The 27,561-nt window shown below is 47.3% G+C and overlaps 1 protein-coding gene across 3 annotated transcripts in view; it reads left to right on the forward strand.

Moving 5' to 3' along the window:
- The window catches only part of MAPK15 (mitogen-activated protein kinase 15), a 235,884-nt gene that overhangs the window by 16,081 nt on the left and 192,242 nt on the right, over positions 1-27,561 (forward strand). For all 3 annotated transcript variants that reach the window (XM_074986373.1, XM_074986371.1, XM_074986374.1), the window contains exons 2-3: positions 22,138-22,236; positions 24,174-24,203. In XM_074986373.1, the coding sequence (XP_074842474.1) occupies positions 22,138-22,236; positions 24,174-24,203 (129 nt within the window). The remainder of the gene's footprint in view (positions 1-22,137; positions 22,237-24,173; positions 24,204-27,561) is intronic.

The raw sequence follows: 27,561 nt of genomic DNA on the forward strand, positions 1-27,561 counted from the left end.
ATCTTTTTAGGCACCTAGGCCAGGTAGAAGGTGCCTCTTCATGGATTGCTAAACAGAGTTAGGTACCTCCCTGAAGCCCAAACTTAGTTTCCTCTCTCCAAAAGACAGAAGGGGCTTAGTTACCCCAACACAGGTTAGTATTTCCCATTGGCTAGCTTAGACAACTCCATAACTTCTGAGGATTGTGTCTAAGAATTTGTCTGCAATGCAATAAAACACATACCTCGGGCCCAAGTCAGCCTAGGGCTGGGGATCAGGCAATGGGGCTGAGACCATCAAATTCAGTCCCCAGCACTTGCTGCAGGACCAAGCATTAACTAGATGATCATTGATAGATATTTGTTTAAAATGCTCAGAAAAATTTCCAGTGATGGAGATTCCACAAACTCCCTAGGCTAAATTTATTCTAGTACTTAACTACCCTGACAGCTAGGAATCAGCTAAACTACCCTGTCCAGTCTTAACCTCTCTCACTGCAATTTAAGCCCATTGCTTCTCGACCTCTTCTCAGAGGTTAAGAAGAATAAGAACATAACTTAAGAATGGCCATACTGGGTCATACCAAAGGTCCATCTAGCCCAGTATCCTGTCTTCTGACAGTGGCCCATGCCAGATGCCTCAGAGGGAGTGAACAGAACAGGTAGTCATCAAAGTGATCCCTCTCCTGTCATCCGTTTTCAGTTTTTGACAAACTGAGGCTAGGGACACTATTCCTGTTCATCCTGGCTAATAGCCATTGATGGACCTAACCTCCGTGAATTTATCTAGTTCTTTTTTGAACCCTATAAAAGTCCTGGTCTTCACAACATCCTCTGGCAGGAAGTTCTACAGGCCTACTAGATGGGTTCCCAGAAGCCATCTGCTACAAGACAGGCCTCACAAGGAAAACAAGAGAGCACCACTGGCCATCACATACAACCCCCAGCTAAAGCCTCTCCAATGCATCATCAGTGATCTGCAACCCATCCTGGACAATGATCCTTCACTCTCACAGACCTTGGGAGGCAGGTCTGTCCTTGCCTACAGACAGCCTGCCAACCTTAAACAAATTCTCACCAGCAACTATAGACCACATCACAGTAATTCTAAACCTGGAACCAATCCCTGCAACCAACCTCGCTGCCAACTCTGCACACATATATACACCAGTGATATCATCACAGGATCTAACATCAGCCATACCATCAGGGGCTTCTTTACCAGCACATCTACCAATATAACATATGCCATCATGTGCCGGCAATGCCCCACTGCCATGTACATTGGCCAAACTGGACAGTATCTACATAAAAGAATAAGTGGACATAAATCAGACACCAGGAACGGTAATGTACAGAAGCCTGTGGGAGAACACTTCAATCTCCCTGGACACACAGTAACAGAGCTAAAAGTAGCAGTCCTACAACAAAAAAATTTCAAAAATCAAATGGAGAGAGAAATCTCTGAGCTGCAATTCTTTTGCAAATTTGACTCTATCAACCAAGGATTAAACAGAGACTGGGAGTGGTTAGCAGTTTCCGTGCTCTGGAAGTTCACACCTCTGCATTAGAATCTGACAATGTGCTACATCCCTCTGACTGATCTGACTTGTTTTATCTCCTCTTTTGATTTATACTACCAATAATGGACCATTTCCACCCTGACTGAATAGACTTTGTCAGCTCTGGTCCTCCCTTTTAGTGGGACCCTCCTCTTTGAATACTCCTCCGACACGCCCCCCCCCCGCCTCACTCATACATCTGCCGAAGTGGGTCCTTGCCCATGAAAGCTTATGCTCCAAAATCTTAGTCTGTAAGGTGCCACAGTACTTCTTGTTCTCAAAGATACAAACTAACATGACTACCTCTCTGATACTACAGGCCTACTGTTCACTGTGTGAACAAACACTTCCTTTTGTTGCTTTTAAACCTGCTACCCATTAATTTAATTTAGTGGCCCCTAGTTCTTATGTCATAGGAAAATTAAATAACTTTTCCTTATTCACTTTTTCCACATCAATCATGGTTTTATGTGCCCCTACAATATTTCCCCTTAATCTCTGCTTTTCTAAAATGGAAAATCGCAATCTTTATTATCTTTCTTGATATGAAACCCATTTCAAACCCCTAATAATTTTTGTTATCCTTTTATGAACCTTATCGAATGTCATTTTTTTTTTGAGATGAGGCAACTACATCTCTCTTGGTGGTCATTCAGTAACAAGTAGGATATCTTCATGTCACCCTCCTTTTTGTGCGTCCGTTGATGGCTGATCAATTCTGGAGCTGCAGATCTTATCACAAAAGAAGTAGATGTTGGTAGCTGTTGGATGGGCCTGGGGCAGTTTTTCACTCTCTTTTCCTCTTCTCCGCCTCTCCTCATCTGCACTGCAGCAGGACTTCTCAAATTTTGCCACCCCCTCATGGATTACCATTCTTCAGTGGGGATGGTCTTGGGCAAAGTCCTTCCAGGTGTTGACACTAATGCTGTATTTTTTCATGTGTGCCTTCAGCACGTCCTTATATCGCTTCCACTGGCTCCCAAAGCTCCTTTTGTTCTTCCTCCAATTCAGAAAACAGAATCTGTTTTGGGAGGCACTGATTAGACATCCAAACCACGTGGTCAGTCCAATGAAGTTGTTCATGAATGATAATGACTTCAAACCTGGTTATGTTTGACCCTTCTAGGATGCTAGTGTTCGTGCACCTATCCTCCCAAGAGAGATTCTTCTGAGGCAGCATTTATGATGTTCTTCGGGTGCCTTCAAATGACGTTTGTATGTTGTCCAGGTTTAACATGCATACAGTAGTGTTGGAACAACCACAGCACAGTATAGAAGGGGCTTTGTCTTGGTATAGATGTCCCATTTCTCTAAGACCCTTTGTCTCGGGGGTGGGGGGTGAAAGCAAAGCTTGCACAACTTAGACAATGCTGGATTTCCGCATCAATGTCAACTCTAGCAAAAAGATGACTTCCAAGATATGGGAAGTGCTCCACATTTTCCAGTAGTTCTCCATTGACTTCAATAGAAGGTGCATGAGATTATCCCATTAGTAAAGGTTGGTGGGACACCTTGGTCTTTTTGATGTTCAGTGTGAGGCCAAGATTCTCATAGGCTTCAGTGAAGGCACTTACAATGGTCTGAAGGACTGTGGGAGAAAGAGCAAAAACCATATTGTCTTCCTCGTACTAGAGCTCCATGATTGAGATTGTGGAAGTCTTGCTTTTAGCCTTCAGTCTCCTGAGATTGAAAAGCTTCCCATTCATTCTATAGACAATCTTCACACCATCTGGAAGCTTGTCATCAATGAGGTGAGGGATCATGGCAACAGAGATACAGAATAGTGCTGGGGCAGTGGTGCAGCCTTGTTTGACTCCTGTATTGACCTCAAAAGGGTTGCTTTGGAATCTGTTGTTGCTCAATACTGTGGCAGTCATGTTGTTGTGAAGCAACCTTAAAATGCTAATGGATTTTTGGGGGCAGCCAATCTTTGAACAACTGCCAACTTTCTTCAGTTGTTTTCCTCTTACTTAGCCTTACTTACCCTTACCATGGGACCTTACCTACCAGCTCGGAGGCTACCAAAATTTGCTTTCCTGAAATCCATTGTCTCTATTTTGCTTTTCTCCCTTTTACCATTTGTTAGAATCATGAACTCTATGATTTTGTGGTCACTTTCTCCCAAGTTGCCCTCCACTTTCAAATTTTCAACCAGTTTCTCTCTATTTGTTAAAATCAAATAAGACCATAAGAACGGCCATACTGGGTCAGACCAAAGGTCCATCTAGCCCAGTATCCTGTCTGCCAACAGTAGCCAATGTCATGTGCCCCAGAGGAGGTGAACCAAAGACAACGATCAAGTGATTTGTCTCCTGCCTTCCATCTCCCGCCTTCAACAAAAGGCTAGTCACCATATCTTACCCCTTGCTAATAGCCATCTATGGACCTAACCTCCAAATATTTATCGAGCTCTTTTTTAAACTCTGTTAGAGTCCTGGCCTTCACAGCGTCCTCTGGTAAGGAGTGCCACAGGTTGACTGTGCGCTGTGTGAAGAAAAACTTTCTTTTATTAGTTTTGAACCTGCTACCTATTAATTTCATTTGGTGTCCTCTAGTTCTTATATTATGGGAACAAGTAAATAACTTTTCTGTATTCACTTTCTCCACACCATTCATGATTTTATATACCTCTATCATATCTCCCCTCAGTCTCCTCTTTTCTAGACTGGAAAGTCCAAGTCTCTCTAGCCTCTCCTCATATGGGACTCATTCCAAACCCTTAATCATTTTAGTTGCCCTCTTCTGAACCTGTTCTAATGCCAATTTATATTTTTTGAGTAGTAACAGAGAGTAAGCCGTGCTAGTCCATACACTATCAAAACAAAAAGCAGTCAAGTAGCACTTTAAAGACTAGCAAAATAGTTTATTAGGTGAGCTTTCGTGGGACAGACCCACTTCTTCAGACCATATCCAGACCAGAACACACTCAATATTTAAGACACAGAGAACCAAAAACAGTAAGCAAGGAGGACAAATCAGAAAAAGATAATCAAGGTGAGCAAATCAGAGAGTGGAGGGGTGGGGGGGAAGATCAAGAATTAGACTGAGTCAAGTATGCAGTCAAGTATACCTCTTTTTTGAGGTGAGGAGACCACATCTGCACTCAGTACTCAGGATGTGGGCATACCATAGTTTTATATAGGGGAGCAAGATATTCTTCCTCTTATTTTCTGTCTCTTTTTTAATTATTCCTAACATCCTATTTCCTTCACTGACTGCTGCTGCACACTGCATGGATGTCTTCAGAGAACTATCCACTATAACTCCAAGATCCCTTTCCTGATCTGTCGTAGCTAAATTTGACCCCATCATATTGTATGTATAATTGGGGTTATTTTTCCCAATGTGCAGTACCTTACACTTACCCACATTAAATTTCATTTGCCATTTTGCTGCCCAATCACTCAGTTTGCTGAGATCTTTTTGTAGTTCTTCACAATCCCTTTTGGTTTTGACTGTCCTGAACAACTTGGTGTCATCTGCAAACTTTGCCACCTCACTGCTTACCTCATTTTCTAGATCATTGATGAACAAGTTGAACAGGATCGGTCCCAGGACTGAGCCCTGGGGAACACCACTAGTTACCCCCCTCCATTGTGAAAATTTACCATTTATTCCAACCCTTTGTTTTCTGTCTTTTAACCAATTCCCGATCCATGAAAGGACCTTTCCTCCTATCCCATGACCACCTAATTTACATAAAAGCCTTTGGTGTGGGACCGTGTCAAAGGCTTTCTGGAAATCTAGGTATATTATGTCCACTGGGTGCCCCTTGTCCGCATGTTTATTAACCCCTTCAAAGAATTCTAATAGATTAGACAGACACGACTTCCCTCTGCAGAAACCATGCTGACTTTTGCCCAACAATTCGTGCTCTTCTATGTGCCTTGCAATTTTACTCTTTACTAGTGTTTCTACTAATTTGCCTGGTACTGATGTTAAACTTATCGGTCTATAATTGCCAGGATCTCCTCTAGAGCCTTTTTTAAATATTGGTGTTATATTGGCCGTCTTCCAGTCATTTGGTACCAAAGTGGATTTAAAGGATAGGTTACAAACCACTGTTAATAACTCCGCAATTTCACATTTGAGTTCTTTCAGAACCCTTGGGTGAATGCCGTCTGGTCCTGGAGACTTGTTACTATTCAGCTTATCAATTAATTCCAAAACCTCCTCTAATGTCACTTCAATCTGAGTGAGTTCCTCAGATTTGTTGCCTAAAAAGGCTGGCTCAGATTTAGGAACCTCTGTAACATCTTCAGCCGTGAAGACTGAAGCAAAGAAATCATTTAATCGCTCCGCAATGGCACTGTCTTCCTTGATCGCTCCTTTTATATCTTTATCGTCCAAGGGCCCCAGTGCTTTTTTAGCAGGCTTCCTGCTTCTAATGTATTTAAAAAACATTTTACTATCATTTTTTGAATTTTTGGCTAGCTGTTCCTCAAAATCTTTTTTGGCTTTTCTTACTACATTATGACACTTAATTTGGGAGTGTTTATGTTCCTTTCTATTTTCCTCACTAGGATCTGACTTCCACTTTTTAAACGCTGCCCTTTTCCCTCTCACTGCCTTTTTAACATGGCTGTTTAGCCATGGTGGTTCTTTGTTAGGTCTCTTACTGTGTTTTTTTATTTGGGGTATACATTTAAGTTGGGCCTCTAGTATGGTGTTTTTAAACAGTTTCCATGCAGCTTCCAGGGATTTTAGTTTAATTACTCTACCTTTTAGTTTCTGTTTAACTAGCTTCCTCATTTTAGTGTAATTCCCCTTTTTGAAATTAAATGCCAGAGTGTTTGACCGCTGCGGTATTCTTCCCAACACAGGAATATTAAAAGTTATTATATTGTGGTCACTGTTTCCAAGCGGTCCAGTAACAGTTACCTCTTGGACCAGATCCTGCATTCCAGTCAAGACTAGATCGAGAATCGACTCTCCCCTTGTGGGTTCCCGTACTAGCTGCTCCAAGAAGCAGTCATTTAAGGCATCAAGAAATTTAATCTCTGACTCCCGTCCTGAGGTGACATGCACCCAATCAATATGGGGATAATTGAAATCTCCTATTATTACTGTGTTTTTTATTTTGATAGCCTCTCTAATCTCCCTCATCATTTCAGCATCACTATCACTGTCCTGGTTAGGTGGTCGGTAATATATTCCTAATGCCATATTCATATTAGAGGAATGAATTGTTATCCATAATGATTCTATGGAACATTTTGATTCCTTTAGGATTTTTACTTCATTTGATTCTATATTATCCTTCACATATAGTACCACTCCGCCACCCGCACGACCTGTTCTGTCTTTCCGATATAATTTATATCCTGGTATGATAGTGGAGCCTGTGACTGTGGGGCCTATTTCCGCTCCGCTCACGAATCAGGGCAGAGTTCCTTTGGGCGGCATCCACTGGCTCTGTCGACACCTTTGAGGGGCAGTGGGCGCTGTCCAGGGTTCTCTGCTCAGTGTCACCTTCCGGTTCCCTCGTTTTAAACCTTTGACCTCCACTCCCGTCCCTGTTTTTATTTCAGTTGTCCACTGCACTCTGTTGGGGCCATGGTTTTTTTTAATGGGATCCCTCTTCTATTAAGAGGGGCCTTTTAGTCGTGGGTGGGCTATGCCCGCCCACTCCGTGGTCTCCAAATAGACCCAGTATACTGTCCTTCTAGAAGGCTCCGGAAGCTTCCAGGTAAGGGTCTACCACCGGGTTTACCACAATTATTACACCCACAAAGTGAGTTGGTGTGGCACCAAGTTCAAATTTAAAAGATTGGATTAATGCTCACATGGAAAAGGCAGTTATTTAAATCTACTTTATTGGCCTCCAGAGGTGTCCCATATGTATTCCATAATGCCCCACAGTTGTCTACTGTGGCCACTTCCATCTCTGCTGCTCTGCATGTATGCAGAAAGTAGGTTACAGGAAGTCTGTAAATTTGAATTCATCACCAGGAAGCCAGGGAAATTTAAGTGGCACTCAGAAGCCTGAATTTCTTTCTGGCCATCACATCAGTAGCCATCACACTGCATCGGTAGCCATCTCTTGCTGTCATGAGTAGTTGGGTTTCTGATCCAAGTTTTCAGGGTTGCAAGAGAGCTCCAGCATGGTGGTCCCAAACAAGATCACAGATCTTCTTGCTGTCTGTGGAGACGAGTCAGTGGTGGGTGGACTTAGATTCTGCAAGCAAAATGCAGACATTCATGAAAAGATTTCTCATGGGATGATCAACAGAGATTATTCTTGGGACACTCACCAATGCTGGGTGAAGGTGAAAGAACTCTGGCAGCCTTATCATAAAGTAGAGGAAGTCACTGGGCAATCCAGGTCATCTCCCAAAATGTGCCAGTATTATGAACATCTGGATGCCATTTTTGGGAGGCATCGAGCTATGTTGCCCAATCTTAAATGGGACACTTGAGGAGGCCATTCTGCAGAGTCCAGGGGGAGCTGAGAGGAAGAGGCCAACTGCGAGGAGGACAGGGGCAACCAGCAGGGGCCTGAGGAAGCCAATCCCAATACCCTGGACCTCAGGGTGGTCCCTTCTCTGCTGACATCAGAACCATGGGGCCCAGCTGTTCTGGTGAGTATTTTTTTCTAGAATGCTATAAGTGGGTTGTGTCTGGGTTTAAGTATAGGGTTTCAATGCATCTGTGCCCCCCAGAGCAGTGTTACTATTTCTGGAGATGGCATGCTTATTCTTTTTGGAGATCACCAGGAAGGTCTAATCCAAGTATTCTTTTATTTTTTCCACAAGGTTTTTAGGCAGGCTTGACTTATTGCGGCTTCCATGATAGCACACCTTGCCATGCTAGGCAACCAGATATTGATCTGGTATCATGCCGGCTGTGATGGAGTTGGGGGTGCATGTGAGACACTCAGGCTGGATGTGTGTGTGTGACAGGCAGAGCAGCTCACAGTGACTAAGGATGACCCCCTGGGGCTGTAACCTAAGCTGGAAGTTACCACCTCTGTCCTGAACAAAGCAGGGAGGAGCCGAGTGGTGTTTGAATTGGAGGTGGCAGTTAGAAGCTGGCGGGAGAGAGTTGGAAGGCAGCCAGCCTGGCTGAGGGGGAAGCTACACCCCAGATGGGGCACCCCTTGGGTTCCCCTCCCCAGGATGAGTTGGAATGACTGTCTCTGCCTGCTGTACTGACATCTCAGTGCTGAGCTGTGCCTCTGTTGACTAATAAACTTCTTGTTCTACCTGCTGTATGAGAGTCACTCCTGCCTGCAGATGGGGTGCAGTGCTTGGGGACCCCGGAACCCCATCACACGGGTATCAGAAGTGGGATGCACTGCACCTGTGGATAAGCTCCCAGCAGCAACTCACTGAGCACAGTAGAAGGAAGGAGCCTCACAAGAGCCAGGTGCTGGAGGTGGAACAGAGCAATTTTTGCGAAACATGCAGTGCTGCAGCTTCTGCTGGTGAGTTGATACTCCGGGAGACGGCAGGGAGATAGATTATGCCTGACTCCTGAAGGCAGCCCTTGCAGTGCTGTGCAGAGAGAGGGGCCTGGCCATGGGGAAGGCAACCAAGGCCCAGCTGATTGACCGATCCAGGGGGCCAGATCCTGTCCTGGCCAGAAGTGGCCGGTCACACCTGGGAGTGTTTCAGATTCTCAGGCAGGAGCGGGGGCTTGACGGCGTCAGACAGACACGGTGCCCACCAGGTCGCGCTCAGCTAGTAGTAGTCCATCACGGGCAGACTCCCCCACGGCAGAGCTGCGATGGCTGGAGCTCGAGGTGTGATTAAAGGAACTGGAAGCCTAGGAACGGGAGAGAGAGCACGAGCGCCAGGAATGGGAGAGAGCGTGAGCATGAGCACTAGCAAAAAGAGAGACAGCGGGAGGAGAGAAAGCGAGAGCGGGAGCACGAGTGGACCATGGCGGAGACGAGACACAAAGGGACCCCAGCTGCGGTGAGTGGGGAGAAGTCCAGGAGTCCCGGTATGGCCAGTCACTTGGAGATGCACGTGGTGGCCCAGTGTCAGGACGAAGGGGACATGGACGGGTTCCTTACCTCCTCTGAGTGAGCCTGCGAGTTGCACGAGGTTCCCCCAGTCAAATGGGTCTCACAGCTCGCTCCCTTGTTGGATCAGAAGGCCATAGCAGTGGTCAGCCAGCTGGAGGGGCTGCAGCCTGGGGACTATGAATGGGTCAAACAGGCCCTGCTGCATGCGTTCAGGCTGACTGCTGAGATATACAGGAAGGAGTTCCAGGAGGCACAGAAGAGGCCGGAGGAAACCTATGTAGATGCAACCTCCCGCCTGATGCAATGCTACCAAAAGTGGGTGTTTGGTTAGGGAGCCCAATCCGTAAAGGACCTGGTCAAGCTGATGGTCCTGGAATGATTCTGTGAGATGTGCTTACCTGACCTGAGGATGTGGCTCAAAGACCGGAAGCCAGAAAACTCACACAGCGCAGGGAAGCTGGCGGATGAGTTCACAAACAGCTGAGCCAGGTTAGAAAGGGAGTCCCAGAGGAACAGGGAGTGCCAGAGAGACCAGTTCCTGGCTGTGCGACAGAGGGAATCACCTATTGGGCGAGCTCAGGAAAGAGGGGCCAGCTGTCCATGCCCCAGAGGGCCAGCCAGGGCCTGGACAAAGCATCCAGCCTGAGAGACACAGCAAGACCCGGGCTGTTATCGCTGTGGGCGGAAGGGGCATAGATCAGCCCAGTGCCCCAAGTTCCCAGACAGGTTGATCAGGCCAGGGGCTCATGGAGTCAACTGGGTGGAATCCCAGAGGCCAGAGGGGCTGGCGGCCAAGGCAGGTGGTGTTGACAGTGTGTTCTCAGCTTGGGCCGAGCTGGCTCCACAGACCAGCTCCTCAGGGGGCCCAAATGCACAGGGCTCAGTTTACAGAGTTGGGGCGGGACTGTCTCTGTGGAGTGAGTGCCTCATACCCCTTGAGGTGGATGGGAGAAAGGCTGCAGGGTTCTGGGACACAAGCACAGATGTGATGCTGGCCCAGCCCGGGGTGGTGACACCGGATCAGATGATGCTGAATTCCCACCTGACTGTAATGGGAATCGATGGGACCCCTTTCAAGGTGCCCATGGCAAGGGTGCACCTGAAATGTGGGGGTAAGGAAGGCCCCAAGGAGGTGGGCGTGCACAGCCATTTGCCTGCTGATATACAAATGGGCGATCTGGAGCACTGGCCAGGTGAACACCCTCGTGCCCACAGGGGCCAACCTTGGGAGAAAGGGGCCCCCCCAAAAACCAGGTTGCACAGGCCAGTGGTCCTGGAGCCAGGCAGGGAAGGGGAAGTGACTTCCGCCCCTACCCCGGCCAAAGAGTTCCAGGCAGAGCAGCAGAGAGACCCCTCCTTGCAGAAGATGAGAGAACTGGCCAGTCTTAGCCCAGCTCCACGGCTGGAGGTGGGGTGCAGGGAGAGATTCCTGTGGGAGAAGGGATTCCTGTACCGGGAATGGGTTCCCAGATGCAAAGCAGAGCCGTGGGAGGTCCAGAGGCAACTGGTGGTTCCCTAAAAGTACCAGCGTAAGCTGCTGTACCTAGTCCATGATGTCCCCCTCGCAGGATACTAGGGGATCCACCACACCAGGAGAAGGTTGCTACAGAACTTTTTCTCTCCGGGGGTCTTTGCAGTGGCCAGTCCTGCGATCCCTGCCATAGAGCAGGGAAGACCTGGGAAAAGGGGAAAGCCACCCTGAGGCCACTGCCCATCATAGAGGAGCCTTTCCAGAAAGTGGCTATGGACACAGTAGGACCCGTCCGTAAGGCGATGCTTTCTGGGAAGAAATATATCTTGGTGGTTGTAGATTTCGCCACACAATACCCAGAAGCAGTGGCCCTGGCCTCTATTGAAGCTGACACTGTGGCAGATGCACTGCTGTCCATTTTCAGCAGAATGGGATTCCCTAAGGAAATCCTTACGGATCAGGGGTCCAACTTCATGTCTGTCCTACTGCAAAGCTTGTGGGACACGTGGGGTTCAGCACACCTGGACCACAGCCTACCACCTACAGACTAATGGGCTGGTCGAAAGTTTCAATGTGATTCTGAAGTGGATGCTGAGAACCTTCATGAATCAGCACCCCCAAGACTGGGACAAATACTTACCCCACCTCCTCTTTGCATACAGGGAGGTTCCCCAGGAATCCATGGGGTTCTCCCCATTTAAGCTGCTGTGTGGAAGGAAGGTATGGGGAACCCTGGACTTACTAAGAGAAGAGTGGGAGGGGATGGCCTCTCTTGAAGGGGAGTCAGTGGTACAGTATGTACTGACCTTCAGGGAAAAACTTCCTGAGCTCATGGGCCTGGCCAGAGAGAACCTGTCCAGGGCCCGCATGAAGCAAAAGGTCTGGTATGTCTGTAACGCCCGGGCCCGACCTGATGTTACTGAGGACCAAGTGATGGTTCTGGTACCCGTGTGGTGGAACAAGCTGCAAGCTGCCTGGGATGGCCCCTTCAAGGTCATCAAACAGATAAATGAGGTGAACTATGTGGTGGAACTGTCGAACCGGGCTCACAGCCACTGGGTCTGTCATATGAACATGATGAAACCGTACTGGGACAAGGAGAACTTGGTGCTGACAGTGTGCAGGCACTGGGAGAGGCAGGGGGATGATCCCTTGGAGGATTTGCTCAAAGGGACTGGAGCTGACTCCTTGCTGGAATCTGTTCCCCTCTCTGGCCAGCTGACCCCTGCACAGCAAACAGAGATCAGGGAGGTGCTGTGTTCACACCAACGCCTGCTGTACTGACATCTCTGTGCTGAGCTGTACCTCTGTCGACTAATAAACTTCCTGTTCTACCTACTGAGTGAGAGTCACTCCTGCCTGCGGATGGAGTGCAGTGCTTGGGGACCCCGGAACCCCATCACAACGCCACACAGCATTTTGGCAAAATTTCCAGGCTTGTGCTCACACAGGATAAGCATCTCTTTCCCCCCCCCCCCCCCCACTATGTGTTATTCTTAGGGGGGTTATGTCTTCTTTGGCAACCTAAAGAAGCACATGAATTTGGATTAGTTTTTTCCATGATGCTCCCTGCCCATTTAAATTTCTTGTCACTGCATTGGCACACCATGTGGCTGGCGGGTGCTCCATCTCAATCCCTCTGCATGGCTGGCAGGCTCTCCTGACCTTCTTCCCTCCCACCATGCTACTGGCTTGACTGTGAGCTGCTGAAAAACCCTTTTCCAATGCCTTGCACCTGGAGAACGTTTTCCTTGCCCCTCTTTACAGGGATCCCTCTCTCTCCAGCCAGCCATGTGGCTAGAAACAAACCCTTCTCCCTTACCACATAGCTGCCAGGCTCTGTGGACACTGCTGCCAGACACTGGCATGTCCAGCATGGATTTTCCCTGCTCTAAGTGGCTTTTCCCCACAGAGGATTGCTCTGGGGACTGCCGAGAAAACTTTCTCCTGCTCCCAGATACCAGCCAGCTTCCCGTGCTTTCAAACATCCCCCTCCCTTGCCTTGTTAAGTGTGCAATACCTTATCATGTCCACAATGAAATGGTCTGGATAAGTGATAGCTTGTGTAATGCAGAGTTTGATTCATTGTTAAAAAAATTAAAAGTATATGGAGATATGCATTTCATAGAACTGGAAGGGACCTTGTGAAGTCATGGAGGCCACTCCCCTGCCCTCTTGGCAGGAACAAGCACCATTGCAGACATTTTTTTTTTAAATCTATTTGCCTGGACCTTTAAATGGCCTCCTCAAGGATGGAGCTCACAATTCTGGGTTTAGCAGGCAAATTCTCAAACCACTGAGCTATCCCTCCCCCGCTTGTCATCTTTAAGGAGCCAAAAGTGGCCTTGGAAAAAGGAAGTTTTACTGATTGTAAAGACAGAGACCCATTCCTCCTATGGGTAAGCGATTTGTGTGAATTGTATCTCAGTTTTGACCTTCATTTTTCAGCAGGCATCCTCAGTGTGGGAGACAGGACAAGGAAGAACAAAAGGTCCAAGCAGGATCTTATACTGCAGCAACTGGAGTAGGCTGACAGAACAGCCCCTGCCAGCCAGAGGGCCACAGAAGAATGGCAGCAGAAGGTTCTGGACTTCAGGAGGGAGAACTTGGCACAGCTGAGAGAGGACATGCCACAGCTCCTGATGGCTGTGAAAGAGCAAACTGAGGTCCTGCATTCCATGCAGAAGCTGCAGAGGGACTCCCTACACAGCACTGTTTGCAAACTCCACTTCCTGCTGCTCGGGCTCCCCTCGATATAGGTCATCCACCCACCTTGTTGCGGTTCCCAAACATGGCAAGGGAAGGCAAGGACAGTCTGCCACTCCACCCCCAAGTCCTCTCCCCAGTGCAAAAGGTTATTCCACATCCTGGACATCCCTTCTTTTCACTGCCACTCAACCCTCCCCCCGCCAATAAAAGTATTCTTTTTATGACAACCACAGTCTGATTTATGGGTTCACATGTGTCGTGGGGTGCACAAATCATTGCAGGGAATGTGGCACAGGGGCGAGGTTAGAGAGGGATAACAGCACAGTTGCTGCTATGCAAAGGTCCATGGAGGACTCGCAGCAGAGGTACGTGGACAGGGGTGGAGAGAACTGATAGCACAGCTGCCACTATGCAAAGGTCCATAGAAGACTCACAGTAGAGGACCCAGGTAGGAGTAGAGAGGGCTGATAGCACAGCTGCCACTACACAAAGGTCCACAGAGAGCTCTCGGCAGAGGGACCCAGGTGGGTGTGGGGGATGCTAAAGCTGATGGGGATGATGAGACCATGGAGTCATTGCCTAGAGTCCAGGATCAGGGGCTGGTGGGTCATTAGGGGGTCCTGCCCCTGGGCACAGGGATGTCAGGTGCCAAATGCATGTGGGAACCTCTGGTTAAAAAAAAACCTTAGCCTCCCCCCGAACCTCAAATACAAACATTCTTTTTGTAAAAATAACCCTTCCTTTACATCCATCCCTTTTCCTGCACCTTAACCCTCTCCCACTCCCAATAAAAGTATTCATTTCATGAAAGCCATGGTCTAATTTATTGGTTCACATGTGGTGGGGTGCACAAATCATTGCGGGGAGTGAGGATGGTATCACAACAGTGAAATACAGCAGAATCATGTGGCTGCCCAATCATTAATAAAGCCATTTTTCAAAGCCTCCCTAATTGCTGCTGCCTCTGCATTCACATTTTGTGGGCAGCTGCACATAAGCCCTGCTCAAGGCATCAGCCTCTGCACTTCAGGCTGTCACAAAATTCTCCTGCCTGGATTCACAAAGATTATGCAAAACAGAGCACACTGCAACTGCAGTGGGGCCGTTACTTTTGGAAAGATCCAAATAAGTCAAAAGGCACCTGACCGTTGCTTTCAAACAGCCAAAGGCACATTCCACCACAATTCTGGAGTTGCTGAGTCTGTAGTTAAAGCACTCCTTGCTGCAGTCCAGGAGGCCTATGTATAAGAAAATAAGAATATAAGAACAGCCATACTGGGTCAGACTAAAGTTTCATTCAGCCCAGTAGTGTGACTGCCAACAGTGGCCAGTGCCAGGTGCCCCAGAGAGGGTGGACTGAAGACAATGATCAAGCGATTTGTCTCCTGCCGTCCATCTCTAGCCTCTGACAATGAGGCCAGGGACACCAATCCTACCCTTGGCTAACAGCCTTTTATGGACCTAACCTCCATTAATTTATCTAGCTCTTTCTTAAATTCTGTTATAGTCCTAGCCTTCACAGTCTCCTCTGGCAAGGAGTTCCACAGGTTAACTATGCACGGATTGAAGAACAACTTTTTTTTATTAGTTTTAAACCTGCTACCCATTAATTTCATTTGGTGTCCTCTAGTTCTTGTATTATGGGCACAAGTAAATAACTTCTCCCTATTCACCATCTCCATACCTGTCATAATTTTATATATCTTGATCGTGTCCCCCCCCTCAGTCTCCTCATTTCTAAACTGAAAAGTCCCAGTCTTTTTAGCGTCGCCTCATACGGGACCTGTTCCAAGCCCCTAATCATTTTAGTTGCCCTTTTCTGAACCTTTCCAGTGCCATGTTATCTTTCTTTAGGTGAGGAGATCACATCTGTACACAGTATTCAAGACGTGAGCGTACCATAGATTTATATAGGGGCAGTAAGATACTCCTTGTCTTATTTTCTATCCCTTTATTAATAATACCTAACATCCTATTTGCCTTTTTGAGAGCCTCTGCACACTGTGTGGATGTTTTCAAGGAACTATCCACAATAACTCCAAGATCTCGTTTCTGATTAGTTATAGCTAAATTAGCCCCCATCACATTGTATGTATAGTTGGAGTTATTTTTTCCAATGTGCATTACCTTACACTTATCCACGTTAAATTTCATTTGTCATTTTGTTGCCCAATCACTCAGTTTGATGAGATCTTTTTGAAGTTCTTCACAGTCTGCCTTTGTCTTGACTATCTTGAGCAGTATAGTGTCATGTGCAAACTTTGCCACCTCACTGCTCACCCCCTTCTCCAGATCATTTACAAAGCAATTGAACAGGATTGGTCACAGAATCATAGGGCTGGAAGGGACATCAGGAGGTCATCTAGTCCAGCCCCCTACTTCAAGCAGAATCAGCACCCACTAAGTCATCCCAGCCAGGATCTTGTCAGGCCAGGACTTAAAAACCTCGAGGGATGGAGAATCCACCACTTCTCTAGGCAAAGCATTCCAATGCTTCACGACGCTCCTGGTGAAGTAGTTTTTCCTAATATCTAACCTACATCTCTCCCTCTTCAACTTCAGACCATTACTCCTTGTTCTGCCATCTGACTCCACTGAGAATAGTTTCTCAACCTCCTCTTTAGAGCTCCCCTTCAGGAAGTTGAAGACTGCTATTAAATCAGCCCACGTCTTCTGTTCTGTAAACTAAACAAGCCCAAATCCCTCAGCCTATGCTCATAGGTCTTGTGCTCCAGCCCCTTAATCATTTTTGTTGCCCTCCACTGAACCTGCTCAAGCACATCCACATCCTTTTTATACTGGGGGGGCCCAAAACTGGACACAATATTCCAGATGCGGTCTCATCAGTGCCGAATAGAGGGAAATAACTACTTTTCTAGATCTGTTTGAAATGCTCCTCCTGATGTACCCAAGTATGCCATTAGCCTCCTTGGCTACAAGGGCACACTGTTTACTCATATCCAGCCTTTCATCCACCATAACCCCTAGGTCCCTTTCCATTGTACTGCTGCTGAGCCAGTTGGTCCCCAGCCTATAACAATGCTTGGCATTCTTCCACCCCAGGTGCAGGACTCTACGCTTCTCCTTACTGAACCGCATCAGATTTCTTTTGGCGCAGTCCTCCAATTTATCCAGGTCAATCTGGATTCTCTCTCTACCCTCCAACGTATCAACTTCTCTCCCTAGTTTTGTGTCATCTGCAAACTTGCTGAGGGTGCAATCCAGTCCCTCATCCAAGTCATTAAAAAGATGTTGAACAACACCGGTCCCAGAACCGAGTTTTGCAGCACTCCGCTTGAAACCAAACGCCATCCAGATATTGAGCCATTGACCACTACGTTTTGGGCCTGACCTTCAAGCCAGCTTTCTAGCCATTTTATAGTCCAAGGCTCCAATCAATATTTCCTCAACTTATGGACCAGAATATTGTGGGAGACCATATCAAAAGCTTTGCTGAAGTCAAGGTATATCATATCCACTGACTTCCCCATGCCCACAGAGCCTGTTACCTCGTCGTGGAAGCTAATCAGATTGCCAAGGCAGGACTTGCCCTTGGTGAATCCACTTTAGTGACTTTTGATAACTTTCCCCTCTTCCAAGTGCTTCAAAATCATAGAATCATAGAATCAAAGAACAATAGAGCTGGAAGAGACCTAAAAAACCCATTGAGTCCAGCCTCCTGCTCGAAGCAGGACGAAACCCATCAGATCAGCCCAGCCAGGGCTTTGTGGAGGTGAGACTTAAACACCTCCAGGGATGGAGACTCCACTATTTCCCTGGGTAGACCATTCCAATGCTTCACCACCCTCCTAGTGAAAAAGATTTTCCTAATGTTTAACCTGGACCTTCCCAACCACAACTTGAGACCATTGTTCCATGTTTTGTCATCCATGACCACTGTGAAGAGCCTCTCTCCAGCCTCTTTGCAACCTCCCTTCAGTAAGTTGAAGGCTGTTATCAAGTCCCCACTCAGTCTTCTCTTCTGCAGACTAAACAGTCCCAATTCCCTCAACCTTTTTTCATAAGTCATATGCTCCAGCCCCCTAATTATTTTGGTTGCCCTCCGCTGGACCCTCTCCAGTGTATCCACATCCTTCCTATAATTGGGGTCCCAGAACTGGACACAGTACTCCAGATACGGCCTCACCAAAGCCAAATAAAGAGGAATAATCACTTCTCTGGATCTACTGGCAATGGTCCTCTTGGTGCAACCTAATATGCCATTGTAGCTTTTTTGGCTACAATGGCACACTGTTGACTCATGTCCAGCTTCTCGTCCACTACAACTCCCAGGTCCTTTTCTGCAGAACTACTACTGAGCCAGTTGGACCCCAGTTGGATTCCTTGAGGATCCCCTGAATTATTTTCACAGGTATTGAGTTAAGGCTGACCTGGATTGTCCTTCTTTCCTTTTTTAAAGATGGGCACTACATTTGCCTGTTTCCAGTCATCCAGGATCTCCCCCGATCTCCAAGAGTCTTCAAAGATAATGGCCAAAGGTTCAGCAATGACCTCTGCCAATTCCCTCAGTATCCTCGGGTACATTAAATCCAGACCCATGGATTTGTGTACATCTAGTTTTTCTAGATAGCTCAGAACTTGTTCCTTCCCCACAAATGGCTGCCCTCCACCTTCCCATACTGCATTGTCTAGGACCATTGCGTAAGAGTTGACTTTGTCTGTGAAGACTGAGGCAAAAAAAGGATTGAGTACTTCAGCTTTTCCTCCATCATCTGTCACTAGGTTACCTTCCTCATCCAGTAATGGCCTCACACCTTCTCTGATAACCCATTTATTGTTAACATGCCTGTAGAAACCCTTCCTATTACTCTTCACATCCCTTGCCAGCTGCAGTTCCTCCTTAGTCAACTGTCCATGTTTCCATTTCTTGTATGCATCCTTTGTGAGCTTAAGCTAAGGATTTCCCTGTTAAGCCAAGGTGGTTGCCTTCCCTGTTTGCATTTTTTACTATGCAGGGGGATGGTTTGTTCCTGTGCCTTCACTAAGACTTCTTTAAAATACTGCCAGTTCTCTTGAACTCTTTTCCCCTTCATCTTCGTTTCCCAAGGGATCATGCTCGTCAGTTCTCTCAGGGAGTCAAAGTCTGCTCTTTTGAAATCAAGGGACTGTATGTTACTGCTCACTTTTCTTCCTTTTGTCCAGGTCCTGAAATCTATGATCTCATGGTCACTGCAGCACAGGATTCCACCCACTTCTGTTTCTTCTGCTAGTTCTTCCCTGTTTGTGAGCAGCAGGTCAAGTTTTGCGCACAGCCCTTGGTCGGTTCCTTCAGCATTTATATCAAGAAGTTATCCCCAACATTGTCCAAAAACTTCCTGGATTGTCTGTGTGCTGCTGTACTGGTCTCCCAACAAATGTTCAGATGATTAAAGTCTCCCATGAGAACCAGGGCCTGTCATTTGGAAGCTTCACTGAGCTGTCTGAAGAAATCCTCATCTACCTCGTCTCCCTGATCTGGTGGTCTGTAGCAGACACCAACTACAACATCACCTCTGTTACTTCTGCCTCAAAGCTTAACCCAAAGACACTCAACTGGATTTTCTCCCTCCTTATACTGGAGCTCTGAGCAGTAATACTGCTCCCTCACACAGAGCACAACTTCTCCTCCTTTTCTCCCCATCTGTCCTTCCTAAACAGTTTATAACCTCCCATGACCATGCTCCAGTTACACAAGAGCTACGTCTACACGTGAAGCCTACATCGAAGTAGCTTATTTCGATGTAGCGACATCGAAATAGGCTATTTCGATGAATAACGTCTACACGTCCTCCAGGGCTGGCAACGTCGACGTTCAACATCGACGTTGTGCAGCACCACATCGAAATAGGCACTGCGAGGGAACGTCTACACGCCAAAGTAGCACACATCGAAATAAGGGTGCCAGGCACAGCTGCAGACAGGGTCATAGGGCGGACTCAACAGCAAGCCGCTCCCTTAAAGGGCCCCTCCCAGACACAGTTGCACTAAACAACACAAGATCCACAGAGCCGACAACTGGTTGCAGACCCTATGCATGCAGCATGGATCCCCAGCTGCAGCAGCAGCAGCCAGAAGCCCTGGGCTAAGGGCTGCTGCCCACGGTGACCATAGAGCCCCGCAGGGGCTGGAGAGAGCATCTCTCAACCCCTCAGCTGATGGCCACCATGGCGGACCCCGCTATTTCGACGTTGCGGGACGCGGATCGTCTACACGTGCCCTACTTTGACATTCAACTTCGAAGGAGGGCGCTATTCCCATCCCCTCATGGGGTTAGCGGCTTTGACGTCTCACCGCTTAACGTCGATGTTAACATCGAAATAGCGCCCAACACGTGTAGCCGTGACGGGCGCTATTTCGAAGTTAGTGCTGCTACTTCGAAGTAGCGTGCACGTGTAGACACGGCTAAGATCTCCTGGTTAAGCCAAGGCGGTCTTTTGCCATATTTTCTATCTTTCCTACGCAGTGGGATAGCTTGCTTGTGGGCCCTTAATAATGTCCCTTTGAAAAACTGCCAACTCTCCTCAGCTGTTTTTCCCCTCAGTTTTGCTTCCCATGGGACCTTACCTACCAGTTCTCTGAGTTTACCAAAATCTGCCCTCCTGAAATCCATTATCTCTATTTTACTGTTTTCCCTTCTTCCCTTCCTTAGAATTGTGAACTCTGTGATTTCATGATCACTTTCACCTAAGCTGCCTTCCAATTTCAAGTTCTCTACCAATTTCTCACTATTTGTTAAAATCATATCTAGAACAGTTTCCCCCCGGTAGCTTTTTCAACCTTTTGGAATAAAAAATTGTCTCCAATGCTATCCAAGAACTTACTGGATATTCTGTGTACTGCTGTATTAGTTTCCTAACATATATCTGGGTAACTGAAGTCTCCCATCACCACTAAATCCGGCGTCCTGCATCACTTTGTTAGTTGTTTACAAAAAGCCTCATCCACCTTTTCCACCTGGGTAGGCGGCCTGTAGTAGACTCCTAGCAGGACATCACCCTCGTTTTTTTACCCCTCTTTGTCTAACCCAGAGACTCCCAACACGTCCATCTCCTATGTCCATCTCCACCTCAGTGATTTGGAAGCTTCACTTACTTGTCTGAAGAAGTCCTCATCTACCTCATTTTCCTGATGTGGTGGTCTATAGCAGACACTGATTGCAACACCTCTGTTGTTTCCCCCTCTAAGCTTAACCCAAAGACAGTCAACTGGTTTTTCTCCCTCCTTATGCTGGAGCTCTGAGCCATCACACTGCTCCCTCTCATAGAGCACAACTCCTCCTCTTTTTCTCCCGTCTGTCCTTCCTAAACAGTTTATACCCTTCCATGACCATATTCTAGTTATGCGAATCATCCCACCAAGTCTCTGTTATTCCAACCACCTCATACTTCTTTGACTGTGCCAAGGCCTCTAATTCTTCCTGTTTGTTCCCTAGGCTTCTGGCATTAGTGTACAAGCATGTTAGAGAAGTGGCTGATTGGCCCACTTTCTCCTCTTCACCCAAGAAACGCACTTGATTGTTCCCTCCTCCTTCCCCACTTACCTCAGGGCTTGTGTCACCTTCCCCCAATGAACCTAGTTTAAAGCCCTCTTCACTAGGTTTGCAAGCCTGCCCATAAAGATGGTCTTTTCTGTCTTTCTCCTCCTCATTAACTATCCCTGGTCTGGCAAGATCCCTCGTGTGGGACCCCTGAGGTCCTAAGTGTGCCAGATCAGCAGAATGGAACCTATATTTCATTTCTTATAACTGTTGTGTTGTACATATATATTATAAGCTCTTTGAGGCTGAGACTGTCAGATAGTATGTAGGCACTCAGGTCCAGATCCACAGATAATTAGGCTTCTTGGGATACTATATACTTTTGCAGATTTGGGCTGTTCATAGACTATAATATCAATTGCATCCCATTTTCGGTTGGTGTCACTAGGTGCTAATATAGGAAAAATAATAAGTATATGGGTAATGAGAAATCCCATTCAATGTAAGTCTGGGCAAACTTTTTTTTCAATAAGAGGTATAAAGTGCTTCAATGTCTAAGCTAATCATTGACCAGGGCTAGGAAGAAAGGTTTTTATGCATATGATTTTCTTTAACAATCTATTGTGGGTTCTTTTGTGCCTCCTTCTTAGGCATCTGATGCTGGCCACTTTCAAAGGCAGGGTACGGTAAAAAAGGATCCCATTAGTTTGATGCAGTATGACAGGTCTTATCCGACAAAAGTACTGCTTTAAAAAATAGCAAGATTTATTCCTTATAGTCCTCCACCTTTATAGTGCTTCTTATTGATCCTGATTTTAGATGATTAGTGATTTTTTTTCCTGTTAATAATGCCTACTAAGAGCATTCTTCCCCCCCCACCCCCACCTGAGCCTAACTGAACCTAGGGAATTAAAAGGAAATTGCTATGGGTGGTGTAACTGGTGGATCCATCTATCCTTTTTCCCTAGGCCTATGGAATCGTGTGGAAAGCTATTGATCGCAAGACAGGAGAAATAGTTGCTGTCAAGAAGATCTTTGATGCTTTCAGAAATAGAACAGATGCTCAGGTGAGGAACAGTTTTACCAATGTGTTCTGAAAGACATACCTGGTAAGTACCGGGGTACTTTAGGGTTTATCAGTAACAGAGAGATAGCCTTGCTAGTCTATGTACTATCAAAACAAAAAAGCAGTCCAGTAGCGCTTTAAAGACTAACACAATAATTTATTAGGTGTTGAGCTTTCATGGGATAGACCCACTTCTTCAGATCATAGCCATACCAGAACAGACTCAATATTTAAGGCACAGAGAAGCAAAAATAGTAATCAAGGTTGACAAATCAGAAAATTTATTATCAAGGTGAGCAAATCAGAGAGCAGAGGGGCAGAAGTTGGGGGTGGCGGGGAGTCATGAATTAGATAAAGCAAAGTATGTAAAAGAGTCCTTATAATGACACAGATAATTGCCATCCCGGTTCAAACCACATGTTAATGTGTTGAATTTGAATATAAAAGAGAGTTCAACAGCTTCTCTTCCTAAACGGCTGTTAAAGTTCCTTTTCAGTAAAACATAGACTTTCAGGTCATTAACAGAATGGCCCACTCCATTAAAGTGCTGGTTGACAGGTTTGTGAATCAAGAGTGTTTTTATGTCTGTTTTATTTCCATTAATTCTTTGTCTAAGTGAGTTTGAAGTCTGTCCAATATACAAAGCATCTGGGCATTGTTGGCACATGATGGCATATGTGATGTTAGTTGAGGAACATGAGAATGTGCCCGTGATTCTGTGGATAACCTTGTTAGAAGTAAACAAAGTTGGCAGCAGGGCTTGTTGCAAGGAAAAGTTCCAGGATTGGTATTCCTGTGGTATAGTCTGTGGTTGTTGGTGAGAATCCTCATAAGGTTGGGAGGTTGTCTGTAGGAGAGAACAGTCCTGTCACGTAGGGCCTTCTGGAGTGTGGCATCCTGATTAAGGATAGGTTGTAGGTCTTCAATGATGTGTTGCAGTGGTTTGAGTTGGGGGCTGTAGGTTATGACCATGGTGTTCTGTTCTTGGCTTTTTTGGTCCTATCTTGTAGTAGTTGGCCTCTGGGTATTTGTCTGACCCTGTCAATTTGATTTTTTATTTCTCCTGGTGGGTAGTTCAGGTTTGTGAATATTTGGTAGAGATCTTGTAGTCATGGTGCCAAATCATAAAGATGTCATCAGTGTATTGTAAGTAAAGGAGGGGTAATAGGGGACAAGAGCTGAGGAATTGTTGTTCAAGGTCAGTCATAAATATATTAGCATATTGTGGGGCCATGCAGGTGCCCATAGCAGTTCTACTAATCTGGAGGTATAGATTGGCCCCAAATCGGACATAATTGTGGGTGACAAGAAAGTTACAGAGGTCAGACACCAGATTGACTATGGTGACATCAGGGATGGTATTCCTGATCGCTTGTAATCCATCTTCATGTGGAATATTAATGTACAGAGCCTCTACATCCATGGTGGCAAGGATGGTGTTGTCAGGAACTTTTCCGATGTTTTGTAATTTCCTCAGGAGGTCAGTGGTATCTCGGAGATAGCTGGGAGTGTTGGTGTCATAGGGTTTGAAGAGGGAGTCCACATAATTGATCTAGATGGGTAGATCTCTGGAATTTATTGCCACAAAAAATTATGTATAAGTAATCTCTTAGTAAGTGATTTGATATTTATATGGTCAAGAAGAAATTAATCTCTTCAGCTTACACTAGTTAGAATAAAAATGTATAAGAGGTAACCAAACCTAATATGTCATGTTGTAACTAGCCACTGATTTACTGATGTTAAGAAGCAGCTTCCTCCATAGATACGTAAATATGTTCATGTTGCCAAGCAATTAGGTATTCTTCCCTAATTTAACCTCCACACGTGGCACACCACTCCTTAATAAATGGGGTTTAACCATCACACTGGACAGTTACTTCCTCTTCTTTCTTTTGTTTTACTGCTACAACAATAAATGTTTTTGTTTATATCTAGAGAACGTTCCGGGAAATTATGTTCCTGCAGGTAAGTAACACTTTTCTTCGAGCTCTCCTTGTATTTTTTCCAGCCAACATCTGCTTCTTTCTTTCTTCCTTTCTTTCTTTCCCTCCCTCCCTCCCTCATAATACAGTGGCTACTGCCATCACTTCTTGTCATGTCTCATTCTTGTCTGTGTTAGCAGTAGCAAGCAGTCTTTCCATGACTAGTTAAAAAAAAATCTAGTGCCTGAACTACTTTGTCTGTGGTGTCACTATCCTTTTATCTTCTTTAGCTTTGTGCCTGTTGTTGTTTCTCATCTGTAATCAGTCTCTCTCCTTTAATGTCATTCTTCCCTCTTCCAAATGATATATCCTGCACATGCCCAGTTCTTGGTTTTAGCTCTTCTGGGAGGTCATGCTGTCATGATTGGAAGTCCTTGTCAGGGGAATGGGAGCATGTGTGCTCAAGACCAGAGGCCCTGGTGTGGTAGGAAAAAAGTTGAAACATATTCCTTACCTCACTGGTGATGGAGGAAGCTTGATCACTTGAAATAACCAAAATGTGACGAATCCTGTAACTTTTACAGAACAATTCTATACATAGACTCAAAGGCCAGAAGGGACCATTGTGATCATCTATTGTCACCTCCTTTGTAATACAGGACACAAAAATGCCTCAAAATAATTCCCAGAACATATGTTTTAGAAAAAATCTATCTTGATTTTAAAATTGTCAGTGATCAATCATATGCTACAATTTGTGGTGAATTATTCGAATGGTTAACTACCCTCACTGTCAAAAATTTACACCTTATTTCCTGTCCAAATTTGTCTAGTTTCAACCTCCAGTCACTGGATCATGTTATGCCATGTTATATCAGCTAGATTAAATAACCCATTTTTAAATATTTTTCCCGTGGTAGGTGCTTACAGACTATAATCAAAACACCCCCTAACATCCTTTTTGTTAGACTCGAGGGCTGGGTCTCCTCTACAGAGAGAAAGAAAATCTTCTGGAAGATCTCTTCCAGAAAATCTTTGAGAGAGATCATGTCCACACACAAAAAGTGCATTGAAAGATTGATCCACCCTTTCGACAGAGCATGGCCCCACATCACAGCTGCTTTTTCAAAAGAACAGCCCAGGAAATGTCACAGATGGGGTTGCATGGCCAGCAAGCCCTTCTCAGAGTGCTAGCCATGCACTCATTTAAAGGCTGCTTCTACACATGCCACCTCCTGTCGGTGGGTCCTGCAGCCCCACTCTGTCCCCTCCATGGCCCCTCCCACCTATCCACCCCTTCTCCACTCCCCCCCCCCAGTAGCAAGGGACACAAGGGTGCTGATAAACTATGTTTTCAAATGAAACAGAACTTTTCCTAGCAGATAAATACTCTCAGCACTATGTACAGGGGGAACTATATACAGTGGGCAGGCCTTGAACAGGTGGTGAGGGCACCAGAACTTGGAGGAGTCCTGGAAGAGGGGGTGGAGGGCCTCACTCTTCTGAGGGGCTGGAAGGCCATGAGCCCCAGTGGCCATGGAAACCCCTACCACCCAGGAGCGGGGTCCACTTCAGGGCTGGGATGGGGCAGGGATAATGGGGAGGTAGGGACGCTGGTGGGGGCAGCAGCCTCAGGCTCAGCAGGGGCAATGGGGACCTGCTCTGGCCATGAGCCACAGCAAGGCCCCACATAGCAGCAGGGAGATTGACCATGAGTAGGGCAGTGGGTGGGGGGGGAAGAGGCAGCGGTTTGGGGGGAGGGTAGCAGGCCTGACAGCTCTTTGAGGCCCCTGCAAATGGTCCCGAGCATTTCTGCCACCTCGCCGCAGGCTTCCCGTTGCCAGGCCAAGTCAGCAAGGTCCAGTGCCAGCCACTCCTTGAGCAGCTGGTTCTACTCCCAGAGGGCAGCAGTGTCGGTAGTGGCCTCATCATCCTGGCCACAGCGATGGTCCCTCCAGCTGCGAGCCTGCCCAGGCGCTGGGGGTGGGGTGGCCTGGCCCTCTTGGCTGCTGACGGTGGGCTTCCTGGTTCCAGGAGTTGGACAGGACTCTCCCAGCCCTGGGACAGTGCAGCTGTAAGGCTGGAAGGGGAGAGAACGACAGTACATCAGTCCCAGAGCCCAGCCCCACATGCTGTGTGCCCCCCCACTCCCTATGGGCAGCAGCCCCCACCCCCGGGCTGAGGGATGGGGATGTCCTGGGAGTAGTGGCTTGTGTGCCCTGCATGCCAGGTCCTATCTCACATGGCCTCAGCTGTGCCTTGGGATGGGGCTGACCTTTGGGGACTCTCTGCCCCCACCCAGGGAACAGACTAGTGGTCAATGTGGGTATGTGGCGTCAGTGGGGCCCTGTATGAGTGGTGAGTGAGCTGAGTGCAACCTGGCCTTTCCTGGCCCCTGCACACATGTGCGGCCTGCAGCGCTGTCTACGGGAGTGGGTGCTGAGTGTTGCCTGCAGGCGTGCCCATGTGCCAGGGGTGTACTTCCCAATGGGGTGTCTAGGGTTGGCTGTCTCCTGTGTGGCTGGCCTGCCTTGGGCCATGGCAGGGCAGTCACCTTCCTCCCCATTCTGGGGTGTGCAACACACCAGGCAATTACCAGAGGGTTCCAGGGGGCTGTCCAGAGATGCCCAGCTGGAGGGCACTTGGCTGCACATGTCAGAGGGGATGGCGATGATGAGGGTCTTGCTGTCTTACAATGGGCCCTCCATCTCTGACCACAGCTGGATGGGGTCTGTTGAGGGTCCTGGTGGCCCTGGCTCCTCCTCGGATGCCACCACCGGGGGCTCCTTGGCCACCTTGTTAAGGATGGTGGGGGGGGACTGTTCTTGCCCCTGAGGAGCCTGTGTAGGTCCCTGTAAAAGGGGCAAGTGGCTGGCCCTGGCCCCGCATGCCTGGCAGTGTCCCAGGCCCAGGCATATCCCTGCCAGAGTTTCTTCACCTTGGAGCAAACTTGCTCTAAGGTGCCTGCAGGGTGGCCTTGGGCAAAGGTCCCTCCTCTTCCCTGTTGTGGTGCAGAGGACATCCTCCTCCTACCAGAGCCACAGCAGGTCTTTGAGCTCTGTCTCAGTCCAAAAGGGCACCTGTCACTTGGTGGCCAGGATGGGCTTCTGGGACCCCTCTGAGGTCTCTGTGTGGGGGCCCTAGAGGTTGCAAGGAGGCTGGCTGGTGGCCATGGCTGGAGTCTCAGCTGCTTGGGGTGGCTATGAGGGTGTGCTGTTGGGGGCTCGTCTCCTTGCTGCCAGCATGCTGTCAGCTTCCTGCCATGGGCTCTGGGCCTACAGAGGGGGTTCAGGGGCAAAAGGGGGTGCTCCGGCTCCACAATGGAGGCTCAGATGAGGGCTCTGGCCCCAGCCCTGCATCATGGTAGGGCTCCAGTTCCGACCCCATCCTACTGCTCCCTC

This window comes from Carettochelys insculpta, chromosome 2 (assembly GCF_033958435.1).
Source record: "Carettochelys insculpta isolate YL-2023 chromosome 2, ASM3395843v1, whole genome shotgun sequence".
NCBI classification, from domain to species: Eukaryota; Metazoa; Chordata; order Testudines; family Carettochelyidae; genus Carettochelys; species Carettochelys insculpta.